Genomic DNA, 18,446 nt, shown 5'->3' on the forward strand with positions numbered 1-18,446 from the left:
CTCCAAACCTCAGTAACCTCAGGGGTCTCCCATCTTATAACCTTACAATTATTGCATCCCCAATCACGGCAATCAATGAAAGACCCGGGGGCCAGTGACCCCCAAAAAGATGGCCGCCATACTAAAATACCCCATATCTGCCCAACATTCAGCTCCTAAGCCCTTAAGAATTTGGGAATTTTCTACATTTTTTATTTTTTTCTCTCCCCGTCTTCCAAGAGACAGAACTTATTATCCCCCCGCCCCCCATGAGCAATGACCCCTAGGCTGATAATGTGTATAAACCTATCTCATACATACCCGTGGTCATCGAAATGTAGCCTTAAGACGGCCCATATGGTCACACATATCAGCGGAGTGCCTGTGGGAGGGGAGAAGTCAAGAGGCATAAAGTTACAAAAATGTAAGAACCCTTCATTCTCTCCCCTGCTCTGTCCTAAGGCTCTTGGATGGGTCAGACATTGACTTACATAGTAGCCTCCTCCAGGGGGCAGCAGAGAGGCTGTTCTGTCTATACAGCTCATTTGCATAGGTTTTTCCCATAATGCATTGCCTGTAAGACTTTGTACATTAAGGGAATCTTTTCAGTGAGAACCAACAGAACCAAAACTTATCTCTGACCGAACTTCTAAAAGAATTTTTAAAAGGACCACAAAGGGTGAAGAAACAACAACCCCGACCCCGACCCGCTCACAGCTGAGGGTCCGCCGCAGTGTGTCAGGACAGAAATGTTTGATGAGCCAAAGGCAGAAAGTGACAGAAAGACAAGTGATGACAGAGAATAGACAAGCAAGACATCAGGGGGAATAAGTAAGTACCCCCCCCCCATCCCCCCCCTCCCCCGCCATGTCTAAGGCTACTCTCTGATGTCATCCTGATGAGGATCAGATAAAAAGCCCAGCAGGCTGCCTGTCTTATATGTGTCCTACAAGGAATGGTGGGGGGCTCGGGAGTCAGATGTCCACTTATCTATATACTGTAGTATAATGCACCATGTACAGCCAGACTAATACAGGTTACATAGAGAACCAGGACACTGAGATAATGTGTCACCTACCATGCTTTACATGGCAGCGCTGCCCCAAAATACTGACAGGATAGGATTAGATACACAGCTCAGTATATAGTATCACACAGGATAGGATTAGATACACAGCTCAGTATACAGTATCACACAGGATAGGATTAGATACACAGCTCAGTATACAGTATCACACAGGATAGGATTAGATACAGCTCAGTATACAGTATCACACAGGATAGGATTAGATACACCGCTCAGTATACAGTATCACACAGGATAGGATTAGATACACAGCTCTATACAGTATCACACAGGATAGGATTAGATACACAGCTCAGTATACAGTATCACACAGGATAGGATTAGATACACAGCTCAGTATACAGTATCACACAGGATAGGATTAGATACACAGCTCAGTATACAGTATCACACAGGATAGGATTAGATACACAGCTCAGTATACAGTATCACACAGGATAGGATTAGATACACAACTCAGTATACAGTATCACACAGGATAGGATTAGATACAGCTCAGTATACAGTATCACACAGGATAGGATTAGATACACCGCTCAGTATACAGTATCACACAGGATAGGATTAGATACACAGCTCTATACAGTATCACACAGGATAGGATTAGATACACAGCTCAGTATACAGTATCACACAGGATAGGATTAGATACACAGCTCAGTATACAGTATCACACAGGATAGGATTAGATACACGGCTCAGTATACAGTATCACACAGGATAGGATTAGATACACAGCTCAGTATACAGTATCACACAGGATAGGATTAGATACACAGCTCAGTATACAGTATCACACAGGATAGGATTAGATACACCGCTCAGTATACAGTATCACACAGGATAGGATTAGATACACAGCTCTATACAGTATCACACAGGATAGGATTAGATACACAGCTCAGTATACAGTATCACACAGGATAGGATTAGATACACGGCTCAGTATACAGTATCACACAGGATAGGATTAGATACACGGCTCAGTATACAGTATCACACAGGATAGGATTAGATACACAGCTCAGTATACAGTATCACACAGGATAGGATTAGATACACAGCTCAGTATACAGTATCACACAGGATAGGATTAGATACACAACTCAGTATACAGTATCACACAGGATAGGATTAGATACACAACTCAGTATACAGTATCACACAGGATAGGATTAGATACACAGCTCAGTATACAGTATCACACAGGATAGGATTAGATACACAGCTCAGTATACAGTATCACACAGGATAGGATTAGATACACAGCTCAGTATACAGTATCACACAGGATAGGATTAGATACACAGCTCAGTATACAGTATCACACAGGATAGGATTAGATACACAGCTCAGTATACAGTATCACACAGGATAGGATTAGATACACAGCTCAGTATACAGTATCACACAGGATAGGATTAGATACACAGCTCAGTATACAGTATCACACAGGATAGGATTAGATACACAGCTCAGTATACAGTATCACACAGGATAGGATTAGATACACAGCTCAGTATACAGTATCACACAGGATAGGATTAGATACACAGCTCAGGATACAGTATCACACAGGATAGGATTAGATACACAGCTCAGTATACAGTATCACACAGGGTAGGATTAGATACACCGCTCAGTATACAGTATCACACAGGATAGGATTAGATACACCGCTCAGTATACAGTATCACACAGGATAGAATTAGATACACGGCTCAGCATACAGTATCACACAGGATAGGATTAGATACACGGCTCAGCATACAGTATCACACAGGATAGGATTAGATACACGGCTCAGCATACAGTATCACACAGGATAGGATTAGATACACGGCTCAGTATACTGTATCACACAAGATAGGATTAGATACACAGCTCAGTATACAGTATCACACAGGATAGGATTAGATACACAGCTCAGTATACTGTATCACACAAGATAGGATTAGATACACAGCTCAGTATACAGTATCACACAGGATAGGATTAGATACACAGCTCAGTATACAGTATCACACAGAATAGGATTAGATACACAGCTCAGTATACAGTATCACACAGGATAGGATTAGATACACAGCTCAGTATACAGTATCACACAGGAGAGGATTAGATACACAGCTCACTATACAGTATCACACAGGATAGGATTAGATACACAGCTCAGTATACAGTATCACACAGGATAGGATTAGATACACAGCTCAGTATACAGTATCACACAGGATAGGATTAGATACACAGCTCAGTATACTGTATCACACGGGATAGGATTAGATACACGGCTCAGTATACAGTATCACACGGGATAGGATTAGATACACGGCTCAGTATACAGTATCACACGGGATAGGATTAGATACACAGCTCAGCAGACAGTATCACACGGGATAGGATTAGATACACGGCTCAGTATACAGTATCACACAGGATAGGATTAGATACACAGCTCAGTATACAGTATCACACAGGATAGGATTAGATACACAGCTCAGTATACAGTATCACACAGGATAGGTTTAGTTACACAGCTCAGTATACAGTATCACACAGGATAGGATTAGATACACAGCTCAGTATACTGTATCACACAGGATAGGATTAGATACACAGCTCAGTATACAGTATCACACAGGATAGGATTAGATACACGGCTCAGTATACTGTATCACACAGGATAGGATTAGATACACGGCTCAGTATACAGTATCACACAGGATAGGATTAGATACACAGCTCAGTATACAGTATCACACAGGATAGGATTAGATACACGGCTCAGTATACAGTATCACACAGGATAGGATTAGATACACAGCTCAGCAGACAGTATCACACGGGATAGGATTAGATACACGGCTCAGTATACAGTATCACACAGGATAAGATTAGATACAGCTCAGTATTCAGTATCACACAGGATAGGATTAGATACACAGCTCAGTATACAGTATCACACAGGATAGGTTTAGTTACACAGCTCAGTATACAGTATCACACAGGATAGGATTAGATACACAGCTCAGTATACAGTATCACACAGGATAGGATTAGATACACAGCTCAGTATACAGTATCACACAGGATAGGATTAGATACACAGCTCAGTATACAGTATCACACAGGGTAGGATTAGATACACAGCTCAGTATACAGTATCACACAGGGTAGGATTAGATACACAGCTCAGTATACAGTATCACACAGGATAGGATTAGATACACCGCTCAGTATACAGTATCACACAGGATAGGATTAGATACACAGCTCAGTATACAGTATCACACAGGATAGGATTAGATACAGCTCAGTATACAGTATCACACAGGATAGGATTAGATACACAGCTCAGTATACAGTATCACACAGGATAGGATTAGATACAGCTCAGTATACAGTATCACACAGGATAGGATTAGATACACAGCTCAGTATACAGTATCACACAGGATAGGATTAGATACAGCTCAGTATACAGTATCACACAGGATAGGATTAGATACACAGCTCAGTATACAGTATCACACAGGATAGGATTAGATACACGGCTCAGTATACAGTATCACACAGGAGAGGATTAGATACACAGCTCAGTATACAGTATCACACAGGAGAGGATTAGATACACAGCTCAGTATACAGTATCACACAGGATAGGATTAGATACATAGCTCAGTATACAGTATCACACAGGGTAGGATTAGATACACAGCTCAGTATACAGTATCACACAGGATAGGATTAGATACACAGCTCAGCAGACAGTATCACACGGGATAGGATTAGATACACGGCTCAGTATACAGTATCACACAGGATAGGATTAGATACACAGCTCAGCATACAGTATCACACGGGATAGGATTAGATACACGGCTCAGTATACAGTATCACACAGGATAGGGTTAGATACACAGCTCAGTATACAGTATCACACAGGATAGGATTAGATACACAGCTCAGTATACAGTATCACACATGAGAGGATTAGATACAGCTCAGTATACAGTATCACACAGGATAGGATTAGATACACAGCTCAGTATACAGTATCACACAGGATAGGATTAGATACACAGGTCAGTATACAGTATCACACAGGATAGGATTAGATACACAGCTCAGTATACAGTATCACACAGGATAGGATTAGATACAGCTCAGTATACAGTATCACACAGGATAGGATTAGATACACAGCTCAGTATACAGTATCACACAGGATAGGATTAGATACACAGCTCAGTATACAGTATCACACAGGATAGGATTAGATACAGCTCAGTATTCAGTATCACACAGGATAGGATTAGATACATAGCTCAGTATACAGTATCACACAGGGTAGGATTAGATACACCGCTCAGTATACAGTATCACACAGGATAGGATTAGATGCACAGCTCAGTATACAGTATCACACAGGATAGGATTAGATACACAGCTCAGTATACAGTATCACACAGGATAGGTTTAGTTACACAGCTCAGTATACAGTATCACACAGGATAGGATTAGATACAGCTCAGTATACAGTATCACACAGGATAGGATTAGATACACAGCTCAGTATACTGTATCACACAGGATAGGATTAGATACACGGCTCAGTATACAGTATCACACAGGATAGGATTAGATACACAGCTCAGTATACTGTATCACACAGGATAGGATTAGATACACAGCTCAGTATACTGTATCACACAGGATAGGATTAGATACACCGCTCAGTATACAGTATCACACAGGATAGGATTAGATACACAGCTCAGTATACAGTATCACACAGGATAGGATTAGATACAGCTCAGTATTCAGTATCACACAGGATAGGATTAGATACACAGCTCAGTATACTGTATCACACAGGATAGGATTAGATACACGGCTCAGTATACAGTATCACACAGGATAGGATTAGATACACAGCTCAGTATACAGTATCACACAGGATAGGATTAGATACAGCTCAGTATTCAGTATCACACAGGATAGGATTAGATACACAGCTCAGTATACAGTATCACACAGGATAGGTTTAGTTACACAGCTCAGTATACAGTATCACACAGGATAGGATTAGATACAGCTCAGTATACAGTATCACACAGGATAGGATTAGATACACAGCTCAGTATACTGTATCACACAGGATAGGATTAGATACACGGCTCAGTATACAGTATCACACAGGATAGGATTAGATACACAGCTCAGTATACTGTATCACACAGGATAGGATTAGATACACGGCTCAGTATACAGTATCACACAGGATAGGATTAGATACACAGCTCAGTATACAGTATCACACAGGGTAGGATTAGATACAGCTCAGTATACAGTATCACACAGGATAGGATTAGATACACAGCTCAGTATACAGTATCACACAGGATAGGATTAGATACACTGCTCAGTATACAGTATCACACAGGATAGGATTAGATACAGCTCAGTATACAGTATCACACAGGATAGGATTAGATACACAGCTCAGTATACAGTATCACACAGGATAGGATTAGATACACAGCTCAGTATCACACAGGATAGGATTAGATACACCGCTCAGTATACAGTATCACACAGGATAGGATTAGATACACAGCTCAGTATACAGTATCACACAGGATAGGATTAGATACACAGCTCAGTATACAGTATCACACAGGATAGGATTAGATACACAGCTCAGTATACAGTATCACACAGGATAGGATTAGATACACAGCTCAGTATACAGTATCACACAGGATAGGATTAGATACAGCTCAGTATACAGTATCACACAGGATAGGATTAGATACACCGCTCAGTATACAGTATCACACAGGATAGGATTAGATACACAGCTCAGTATACAGTATCACACAGGATAGGATTAGATACAGCTCAGTATACAGTATCACACAGGATAGGATTAGATACACAGCTCAGTATACAGTATCACACAGGATAGGATTAGATACACAGCTCAGTATACAGTATCACACAGGATAGGATTAGATACACAGCTCAGTATACAGTATCACACAGAATAGGATTAGATACACAGCTCAGTATACAGTATCACACAGGATAGGATTAGATACACAGCTCAGTATACAGTATCACACAGGATAGGATTAGATACACAGCTCAGTATACAGTATCACACAGGATAGGATTAGATACACAGCTCAGTATACAGTATCACACAGGATAGGATTAGATACACCGCTCAGTATACAGTATCACACAGGATAGGATTAGATACAGCTCAGTATACAGTATCACACAGGATAGGATTAGATACACAGCTCAGTATACAGTATCACACAGGATAGGATTAGATACAGCTCAGTATACAGTATCACACAGGATAGGATTAGATACACAGCTCAGTATACGGTATCACACAGGATAGGATTAGATACACAGCTCAGTATACAGTATCACACAGGATAGGATTAGATACACAGCTCAGTATACAGTATCACACAGGATAGGATTAGATACACAGCTCAGTATACAGTATCACACAGGATAGGATTAGATACACAGCTCAGTATACAGTATCACACAGGATAGGATTAGATACACAGCTCAGTATACAGTATCACACAGGATAGGATTAGATACACAGGTCAGTATACAGTATCACACAGAATAGGATTAGATACACAGCTCAGTATACAGTATCACACAGGATAGGATTAGATACACAGCTCAGTATACAGTATCACACAGGATAGGATTAGATACACAGCTCAGTATACAGTATCACACAGGATAGGATTAGATACACGGCTCAGGATACAGTATCACACAAGATAGGATTAGATACACGGCTCAGTATACAGTATCACACAGGATAGGATTAGATACACAGCTCAGTATACAGTATCACACAGGATAGGATTAGATACACAGCTCAGGATACAGTATAACACAGGAGAGGATTAGATACACAGCTCAGTATACAGTATCACACAGGATAGGATTAGATACACAGCTCAGTATAGAGTATCACACAGGATAGGATTAGATACACAGCTCATTATACAGTATCACACAGGATAGGATTAGATACACAGCTCAGGATACAGTATCACACAGGATAGGATTAGATACACGGCTCAGTATACAGTATCACACAGGATAGGATTAGATACACAGCTCAGTATCACACAGGATAGGATTAGATACACAGCTCAGTATACAGTATCACACAGGATAGGATTAGATACACAGCTCAGTATACAGTATCACACAGGATAGGATTAGATACACAGCTCAGTATACAGTATCACACAGGATAGGATTAGATACACCGCTCAGTATACAGTATCACACAGGATCGGATTAGATACACCGCTCAGTATACAGTATCACACAGGATAGGATTAGACACAGCTCAGTATACAGTATCACACAGGATAGGATTAGATACACAGCTCAGTATACATTATCACACAGGATAGGATTAGATACACAGCTCAGTATACAGTATCACACAGGATAGGATTAGATACACAGCTCAGTATACAGTATCACACAGGATAGGATTAGATACACAGCTCAGTATACAGTATCACACAGGATAGGATTAGATACACTGCTCAGTATACAGTATCACACAGGATAGGATTAGATACAGCTCAGTATACAGTATCACACAGGATAGGATTAGATACACAGCTCAGTATACAGTATCACACAGGATAGGATTAGATACACAGCTCAGTATCACACAGGATAGGATTAGATACACAGCTCAGTATCACACAGGATAGGATTAGATACACAGCTCAGTATACAGTATCACACAGGATAGGATTAGATACACAGCTCAGTATACAGTATCACACAGGATAGGATTAGATACACTGCTCAGTATACAGTATCACACAGGATAGGATTAGATACACAGCTCAGTATACAGTATCACACAGGATAGGATTAGATACACTGCTCAGTATACAGTATCACACAGGATAGGATTAGATACATAGCTCAGTATACAGTATCACACAGGATAGGATTAGATACACTGCTCAGTATACAGTATCACACAGGATAGGATTAGATACACGGCTCAGTATACAGTATCACACAGGATAGGATTAGATACACCGCTCAGTATACAGTATCACACAGGATAGGATTAGATACACAGCTCAGTATACAGTATCACACAGGATAGGATTAGATACACAGCTCAGTATACAGTATCACACAGGATAGGATTAGATACACAGCTCAGTATACAGTATCACACAGGATAGGATTAGATACACTGCTCAGATACACTGCTCAGTATACAGTATCACACAGGATAGGATTAGATACACGGCTCAGTATACAGTATCACACAGGATAGGATTAGATACACTGCTCAGATACACAGCTCAGTATACAGTATCACACAGGATAGGATTAGATACACAGCTCAGCAGTCAGTATTACACAGGATAGGCTTAGATACGGCTCTGGTTCTGTATATATGATGCCGCTCTGGCTCTTGAGGGTATACAGATGATTATAGACTACAGTATATAGACAAGCGCTGTCACATTATTCCTGATTATACCTGGAGCTCAAGGAGAAGAGATAAAAGCAGAACGTCCCGACGATAAAACCCAGAACATGAATCGAAACTCCCATAGACCGCGCCGAGCGCCGCACTCGAGTCCTTTGAAATGCAAAACTAAAACCAAAGTCAATCTTGTGAATAAATTGTCCAGGACAGAATTCACACTTCTGATACCGCGCTGGCAATTAAAATGCAAATAAATGTCAGACAGCGGCGAATCGGCCGGACGCTCTCCGCACGTGAATTATTAAAGTCTGCGTTCTCAACTCTGAAATATCACAACACGTGCGGAATCCAAAGATTAATATTTCAGTGGTGAGCGTCGTCCTTGTTTCGCTTTGTTCTTTCAGATGATGGCCGTCATAAAAAGAATACTAGAGAAGAATCCCCTATAGATACAGCGCTCATAGTAATGGGTAGCGCGGGGTTAATCTCATAGCCTGTCATATAGCCATCGTCTCTGGTCTTTATCTTTGTGGGATCTATAGCTACTCTGTATCTGGTTCACGAATAGAATACCAGAGTAACAGTAAAGACTGACACACAGGAAGATTAGAGGAGGCCAAACGTATTACTATGTATCAATGTTGCTTTAGATGTCATTTATAGTGCTGTGATAGTCCAGATGAGACAGTAGTCTATATATATCTGTATAGTAGTCTATATATATCTAAACATCAGAGCATTCACCTAGAGCCCATCCCCCACCTATAGGGCCACTGCATTATCATCTACATGATGTACATGGCGGAATACATACCCCATCCGATTATCGTGTACCAGTAAAAGTATCTTCGTTCTGGGAAAAACGTTTCGACCAGCAGCGTGAAGAGGTAAAGTCCTTCTATGAAGAGCCAGAAATAGTTGGACATGACGCAGTAGTGAAAAAACACCATCACCGCTTTACATTCCACCTGGAAATACGAGACAAGGCATCAAATGTGGTTTACAAAGAGGTTTCAAATAGTGATGGATGGAAAGATGGAGATCTGAGATCCTCGGGGGCGGAGCTAGTCAGGCGAGGAGCTCAATGAAGTCTATAAGAAGTGAAAACAAGAAGTTCAAGCAGAAAGTGACCAAAAATTGATCAGACACGACATGGTCAATTGGTCAACTCGACCAAAATTCAACTAATTCAGTCCTTCAGTGACTACCTTAGGCCTCACCAAAGTGATTAAAGGGGCTCTCCATCCCAAACTCATGGTTCTTACTGCATAAGACTCAGTAAATAGAGTAGAACTGGACAAAGTGGCAACATTGATGATTTGTAATTCCAGAAATCTATTCTAAATGACATTATATCCAATTCCATAGACTACAACCCCCAGCAGATAGATGTGACCCTGGCACTAGACAGACTCCTCCCCCTCACCTACCGTAGACACATGGCAGTGGTTGCTGTCCAGCTCGGCGTACAGGATTTCGTCTTTGATAAAGACTGATATCGCCCTCAGGATGAAGGACACAAAGAGGTTCATGTGGATGAAGTTTCTCGTGCAGTGAAGTTTTCTGAAACAGTCAAACAAAAAAATGTGAAAATGTTTTGCAGATTTTTGCTATAAGATTCACAATATAAGATTCTGATTCTGTTACATTACAAAAGAGCAAGATATACAAAGGTGTAAATCTATAAGAGTGCAATAGCAGGAGCAGATGTAATACCGCACCTATGTGATAGTGCTATATAGTAATAACACACCTATATGATAGTGCTATACAGTAGTAATACCGCGCCTATATAATAGTGCTATAGACTGGTAATACCACACCTATGTAATAGTGCTATAGAGTAGTAATACCGCGCTTATAGTATAGTGTCATCGAGTAGTAATACCGCACCTATATAATAGTGCTATAGAGTAGTAATACTGCACCTATATGATAGTGCTATACAGTAGTAATACCGCGCCTATATAATAGTGCTATACAGTAGTAATACCGCGCCTATATAATAGTGCTATAGACTGGTAATACCGCACCTATGTAATAGTGCTATAGAGTAGTAATACCGCGCTTATAGTATAGTGTCATCGAGTAGTAATACCGCGCCTATATGATAGTACTATAGAGTAGTAATACCGCACCTATATAATAGTGCTATAGAGTAGTAATACTGCACCTATATAATAGTGCTATAGAGTAGTAATAGCGCGCTTATAGTATAGTGTCATCGAGTAGTAATACCGCACCTATATGATAGTGCTATACAGTAGTAATACCGCGCCTATATAATAGTGCTATACAGTAGTAATACCGCACCTATATCATAGTGCTATAGAGTAGTAATACCGCACCTATATAACAATAATAGAGTAGTAATACCGCGCCTAAATAATAGTTCTATAGAGTGGTAATACCGCACCTATGTAATAGTGCTATAGAGTAGTAATACTGCGCCTACATAATAGTGTTATAGAGTGGTAATACCGCACCTATATAATAGTAGTACAGAGTAGTAATACCGTGCCTATATAATAGTGCTATAGAGTAGTAATAGCGCACCTATATAATAGTGTTATAGAGGAGTAATACCGTGCCTATATAATAATGCTATAGAGTAGTAATACTGTGCCTATATAATAATAATAGAGTAGTAATACCGCGCCTATATAATAGTGCTATAGAGTAGTAATACCACGCCTATATAATAGAAGTACAGAGAAGTAATACCGTACCTATATAATAGTGCTATAGAGTAGTAATACTGCGCCTACATAATAGTGTTATAGAGTGGTAATACCGCACCTATATAATAGTAGTACAGAGTAGTAATACCGTGCCTATATAATAGTGCTATAGAGTAGTAATACCGCGCCTATATAATAGTGTTATGGAGGAGTAATACCGTGCCTATATAATAGTGCTATAGAGTAGTAATACTGCGCCTATATAATAGTAGTACAGAGAAGTAATACCGTACCTATATAACAGTGCTATAGAGTAGTAATACCGCACCTATGTAATAGTGCTATAGAGTAGTAATACCGCGCTTATAGTATAGTGTCATAGAGTAGTAATACCGCACCTATATGATAGTACTATAGAGTAGTAATACCGCACCTATATGATAGTGCTATACAGTAGTAATACCGCACCTATATGATAGTGCTATACAGTAGTAATACCGCACCTATATCATAGTGCTATAGAGTAGTAATACCACACCTATATAACAATAATAGAGTAGTAATACCGCGCCTAAATAATAGTTCTATAGAGTGGTAATACCGCACCTATGTAATAGTGCTATAGAGTAGTAATACTGCGCCTACATAATAGTGTTATAGAGTGGTAATACCGTACCTATATAATAGTAGTACAGAGTAGTAATACCGCAAATATATAATAGTGTTATAGAGGAGTAATACCGTGCCTATATAATAGTGCTATAGAGTAGTAATACCGCGCCTATATAATAGTGTTATAGAGGAGTAATACCGTGCCTATATAATAGTGCTGTAGAGTAGTAATACTGCGCCTATATAATAATAATAGAGTAGTAATACCACGCCTATATAATAGTGTTATAGAGGAGTAATACCGTACCTATATAATAGTGCTATAGAGTAGTAATACTGCGCCTATATAATAATAATAGAGTAGTAATACCGTGCCTATATAATAGTGCTATAGAGTAGTAATACTGCGCCTATATAATAGTGTTATAAAGGAGTAATACCGTGTCTATATAATAGTGCTATAGAGTAGTAATACTGCGCCTATATAATAATAATAGAGTAGTAATACCGCGCCTATATAATAGTGCTATAGAGTAGAAATACATGACTATATAATAGTAGTACAGAGTAGTAATACCGCACCTATAAAATAGTGTTATAGAGTAGTAATACCGCACCTATCCTATTAATATTATAAATGTGAAAGTTTGTGAGTTTGTGTGTTCGGATGTTTGTTCCTCAATCACGGAAAAACCGCTCGACCGATTTGGCTGAAATTTTCCACAAACATAGTCACTACACTCGATTGCGCAATAGGCTACTTTTCGTCACAATAGCGCACATACGTTTGTGCCAGGACCCCCCACAAAACCCGAACTCACACCACCATCTCTGCAATCTCACACACTTTGGACCATAGCAAGCCACAAAATTCCTATTGCCCTCTACAGCCTCGCCCCTAACCCCACACAATCTCATATACATAGACTTTACCACTGCCCCTCACCTTAACGATACTCCAGGAGGCTACCTCTTTAACGCTCCGGAGCAGCCATGTTTGCCGACCCCCACCGCTCTGACAATCCGTGACACCGCCCACCCATGTCAATACCCCTAGGAAGTCTAATAAATGCAAAAAAAAAGTTTTAAAAAAGTAAAAAAAATATTTAAAAAAATTAAAAAAGATTAAAAATTCAAATCACCCCCCTTTCCCTAGAACACATATAAAAGTAGTTAAAAACTGTGAAATACATACATATTAGGTATCCCCACGTCCCAAATCGCCCGCTCTACAAAGCTATACAAATATTTTTCCTGTTCGGTAAACGCCGTAGCGGGAAAAATGGTCAAAAGTGCCAAACCGCCATTTTTTCACTGTTTTGATTCTGATAAAAAATTGAATAAAAAGTGATCAAACCAATCACATTTCCCGGAAATTGTATAACTACAAAGTACACCTGGTCCCGCAAAAAAAGACGCCCTATACATCCCCGTATACGCACGTATAAAAAAGTTACGGCTATCGGAATATGGCGACTTTTCAAAAAATAATTTTTTAACACAGTTTTGGATTTTTTTAAGGGGTCAAAATGTAAATAAAGCCATATAAATTTGGTATCCCCGGAATCGTAACCAAACACAGAATACAGGGGACATGTCATTTTGGTTGCACAGTGAACGCCGTAAAACCAAAGCCCGTAAGAAAGTCGCAGAAATGCATTTTTTCTTCAAATCCACCCCATTCTGAATTTTTTCCCTGCTTCCCAGTACATTATATAGAATAAATAATGGTGGCATCATGAAGAAAAATTTGTCCCAGGAAAAATTAAGACCTCATATGACTCTGGGAGCGGAGAAATAAAAAAGTTATGGGGTTTAGAAGGAGGGGAGTCAAAAACGAAAATCAAAAAATGCCATCGGCGGGAAAGGGTTAACTTCAAATACCTCTGTCCCAAAGTCACTATGTAAAGTTTCTCACAACACCGTATATATAGCAGCTCTAATACAAAGTAACTGCAACACAAAAGTCTCACGTATTCTCTGAATTACAGCAAAAACAAGATACAAACTTACATTTCATATCCCATACCTTATACACAGTACGAAAACCTTACCCGCGCCTGTATATACCCACTGCTACAATCACCGCAGACGAAGTCGCGGGTACCAGCTAGTATAATAATATAAAGTAGTAATACATGATTATATAATAGTAGTACAGAGTAGTAATACCGCACCTATATAATAGTGTAATAGAGGAGTAATATCGAACCTATATAATAGTGCTATAGAGCAGTAATACCGCGCCTATATAATAGTGTTATGGAGTAGAAATACATGACTATATAATTGTACTATAGAGTAGTAATACCACAGCTATATAATAGTGCTATAGAGGAGTAATATCAAACCTATATATTAGTGTTATAGAGTAGTAATACCACACCTATATGATAGTAATATAGTGGTAATACCGCACCTATTTGGTGGTATTTCCTTAGCTGTTGCATTATACTATATGGCGGTATTTATTTAATTGTTGTATGGCATAGTGGTATGTTGTATGGTATATAGTGGTATTTAGAGATGAGCGAACAGTGTTCTATCGAACTCATGTTCGATCGGATATTAGGCTGTTCGGCATGTTCGAATCGAATCGAACACCGCGTGGTAAAGTGCGCCATTACTCGATTCCCCTCCCACCTTCCCTGGCGCCTTTTTTGCTCCAATAACAGCGCAGGGTAGGTGGGACAGGAACTACGACACCGGTGACGTTGAGAAAAGTAGGCAAAACCCATTGGCTGCCGAAAACATGTGACCTCTAATTTAAAAGAACAGCGCCGCCCAGGTTCGCGTCATTCTGAGCTTGCAATTCACCGAGGACGGAGGTTTCCGTCCAGCTAGCTAGGGCTTAGATTCTGGGTAGGCAGGGACAGGCTAGGATAGGAAGGAGAAGACAACCACAACAGCTCTTATAAGAGCTAAATTCCAGGGAGAAGCTTGTCAGTGTAACGTGGCACTGACGGGCTCAATCGCCGCAACCCAGCTTTCCCAGGATCCTGAATGGAATACACTATCAGTGTATTCCCGTATACCCGATATATACCCCGATACCCGTTCCAACGGTGTGCCCCCCCACCTTCACCCCAGAAATACCCTGCAAGTCCCCTAGCAATAGAATTGGGGCTATATACACCCACTATTTTTACTACTGGTATATAGTGCCATTGTCTGACTGGGAATTCAAAGAATATATTGGGGTTATAAATACCCTCATTTCTTGCTACTGCCATATAGTGCCAGTGTCTGACTGGGAATTCAAAGAATATATTGGGGTTACGTGCACCCACAATTTTTACTACTGGTATACAGTGCCATTGTCTGACTGGGAATTCAAAGAATATATTGGGAATACAAATACCCTCATTTCTTGCTACTGGTATATAGTGCCATTGTCTGACTGGGAATTCAAAGAATATATTGGGGTTACGTGCACCCACAATTTTTACTACTGGTATACAGTGCCAGTTTCTGACTGGGAATTCAAAGAATATATTGGGGTTATAAATACCCTCATTTCTTGCTACTGCCATATAGTGCCAGTTTCTGACTGGGAATTCAAAGAATATATTGGGGTTACGTGCACCCACAATTTTTACTACTGGTATACAGTGCCATTGTCTGACTGGGAATTCAAAGAATATATTGGGAATACAAATACCCTCATTTCTTGCTACTGCCATATAGTGCCAGTTTCTGACTGGTAATTCAAAGAATATATTGGGGTTATAAATACCCTCATTTCTTGCTACTGGTATATAGTGCCATTGTCTGACTGGGAATTCAAAGAATATATTGGGGTTACGTGCACCCACAATTTTTACTACTGGTATACAGTGCCAATTTCTAACTGGGAATTCAAAATGCGCAAGGCTCCCGGAAAGGGACGTGGACGAGGCCGTGGGCGAGGTCGGGGGAATGGTTCTGGGGAGCAAGGTAGCAGTGAAGCCACAGGGCGTCCCGTGCCTACTCCTGTGGGGCAGCAAGCATTGCGCCACTCCACAGTGCCAGGGTTGCTTGCCACATTAACTAAACTGCAGGGTACAAACCTTAGTAGGCCCGAGAACCAGGAACAGGTCTTGCAATGGCTGTCAGAGAACGCTTACAGCACATTGTCCAGCAGCCAGTCAGACTCTGCCTCCTCTCCTCCTATTACCCAACAGTCTTGTCCTCCTTCCTCCCAAAATTCCCAAGCTTCACAGAACAATAACCCCAACTGTCCCTGCTCCCCAGAGCTGTTCTCCGCTCCTTTCATTGTCCCTCAACCTGCCTCTCCACGTCACGATTCCACGAACCTAACAGAGGAGCATCTGTGTCCAGATGCTCAAACACTAGAGTCTCCTCCATCTCCGTTCGATTTGGTGGTGGATGACCAGCAACCCACCCTCATCGACGATGATGTGACGCAGTTGCCGTCAGGGCATCCAGTTGACCGGCGCATTGTGCGGGAGGAGGAGATGAGACAGGAGTTGGAAGAGGAAGTGGTGGATGATGAGGACATTGACCCGACCTGGACAGGGGGGATGTCAAGCGGGGAAAGTAGTGTGGATGTTGAGGCAAGTGCAGCACCAAAAAGGGTAGCTAGAGGCAGAGGCAGAGGTCAGCAGCTTAGGCGAAGCCAGGCCACACCCGGAATCTCCCAAGATGTTCCAGTTCGTACCCAGCCCCGAAAAACTCCCACCTCGAGGGCACGTTTCTCGAAGGTGTGGAGTTTTTTCAAGGAATGCGCCGAGGACAGATATAGTGTTGTCTGCACAATTTGCCTCTCGAAATTGATTAGGGGCTCTGAGAAGAGCAACCTGTCCACCACTTCAATGCGCCGTCATTTGGAATCCAAGCACTGGAATCAGTGGCAGGCAGCAACGGCAGGACAAAGGCCGCCTGCCGTTCACGCCACTGCCACTGCCTCTGCCTCTGCCACTGCCACTGCTGACTGTGCTGGCGATGCACTCCAGAGGACGAGCCAGGACACCACTTCATCTGCCTCCGCCACTTTGTTGACTTCTCCCTCATCCTCCCCTGTTCCTGTCTTATCTCCTTCTCCTGCACCATCAAAGGCACCATCAGGCGCTTCTTTACAACAACCCACCATCTCTCAGACATTGGAGCGGCGGCAGAAATACACTGCTAACCACCCACACGCGCAAGCCTTGAACGCCAACATCGCTAAACTGCTGGCCCAGGAGATGTTGGCGTTCCGGCTTGTTGAAACTCCCGCCTTCCTGGACCTGATGGCAACTGCGGCACCTCGCTATGCCGTCCCTAGCCGTCACTACTTCTCCCGGTGTGCCGTCCCCCGCCTTGCACCAGCACGTGTCACTCAACATCAGGCGGGCCCTTAGTTCCGCGCTTTGCACAAAGGTCCACTTGACCACCGACGCGTGGACAAGTGCATGCGGACAGGGACGCTACATTTCACTGACGGCACACTGGGTGAATGTAGTTGAGGCTGGGACTGCTTCCCAAACTGGCCCGGTGTACCTCGTCTCCCCGCCTAACATTCCTGGCAGGGACACGAGAAGAACACCCCCCTCCTCCTCCTCCTCTACCG

At 41.5% G+C, this 18,446-nt stretch overlaps 1 protein-coding gene across 2 annotated transcripts in view; it reads right to left on the reverse strand.

The window, feature by feature from the left end:
- The window catches only part of LOC142199974 (pituitary adenylate cyclase-activating polypeptide type I receptor-like), a 121,088-nt gene that overhangs the window by 37,605 nt on the left and 65,037 nt on the right, over positions 1-18,446 (reverse strand). For both annotated transcript variants that reach the window (XM_075269918.1, XM_075269919.1), the window contains exons 8-10: positions 11,033-11,165; positions 10,417-10,570; positions 301-361 (exon numbers count right to left, since the gene is read on the reverse strand). In XM_075269918.1, the coding sequence (XP_075126019.1) occupies positions 301-361; positions 10,417-10,570; positions 11,033-11,165 (348 nt within the window). The remainder of the gene's footprint in view (positions 1-300; positions 362-10,416; positions 10,571-11,032; positions 11,166-18,446) is intronic.

Source organism: Leptodactylus fuscus, chromosome 4, assembly GCF_031893055.1.
Source record: "Leptodactylus fuscus isolate aLepFus1 chromosome 4, aLepFus1.hap2, whole genome shotgun sequence".
NCBI classification, from domain to species: Eukaryota; Metazoa; Chordata; class Amphibia; order Anura; family Leptodactylidae; genus Leptodactylus; species Leptodactylus fuscus.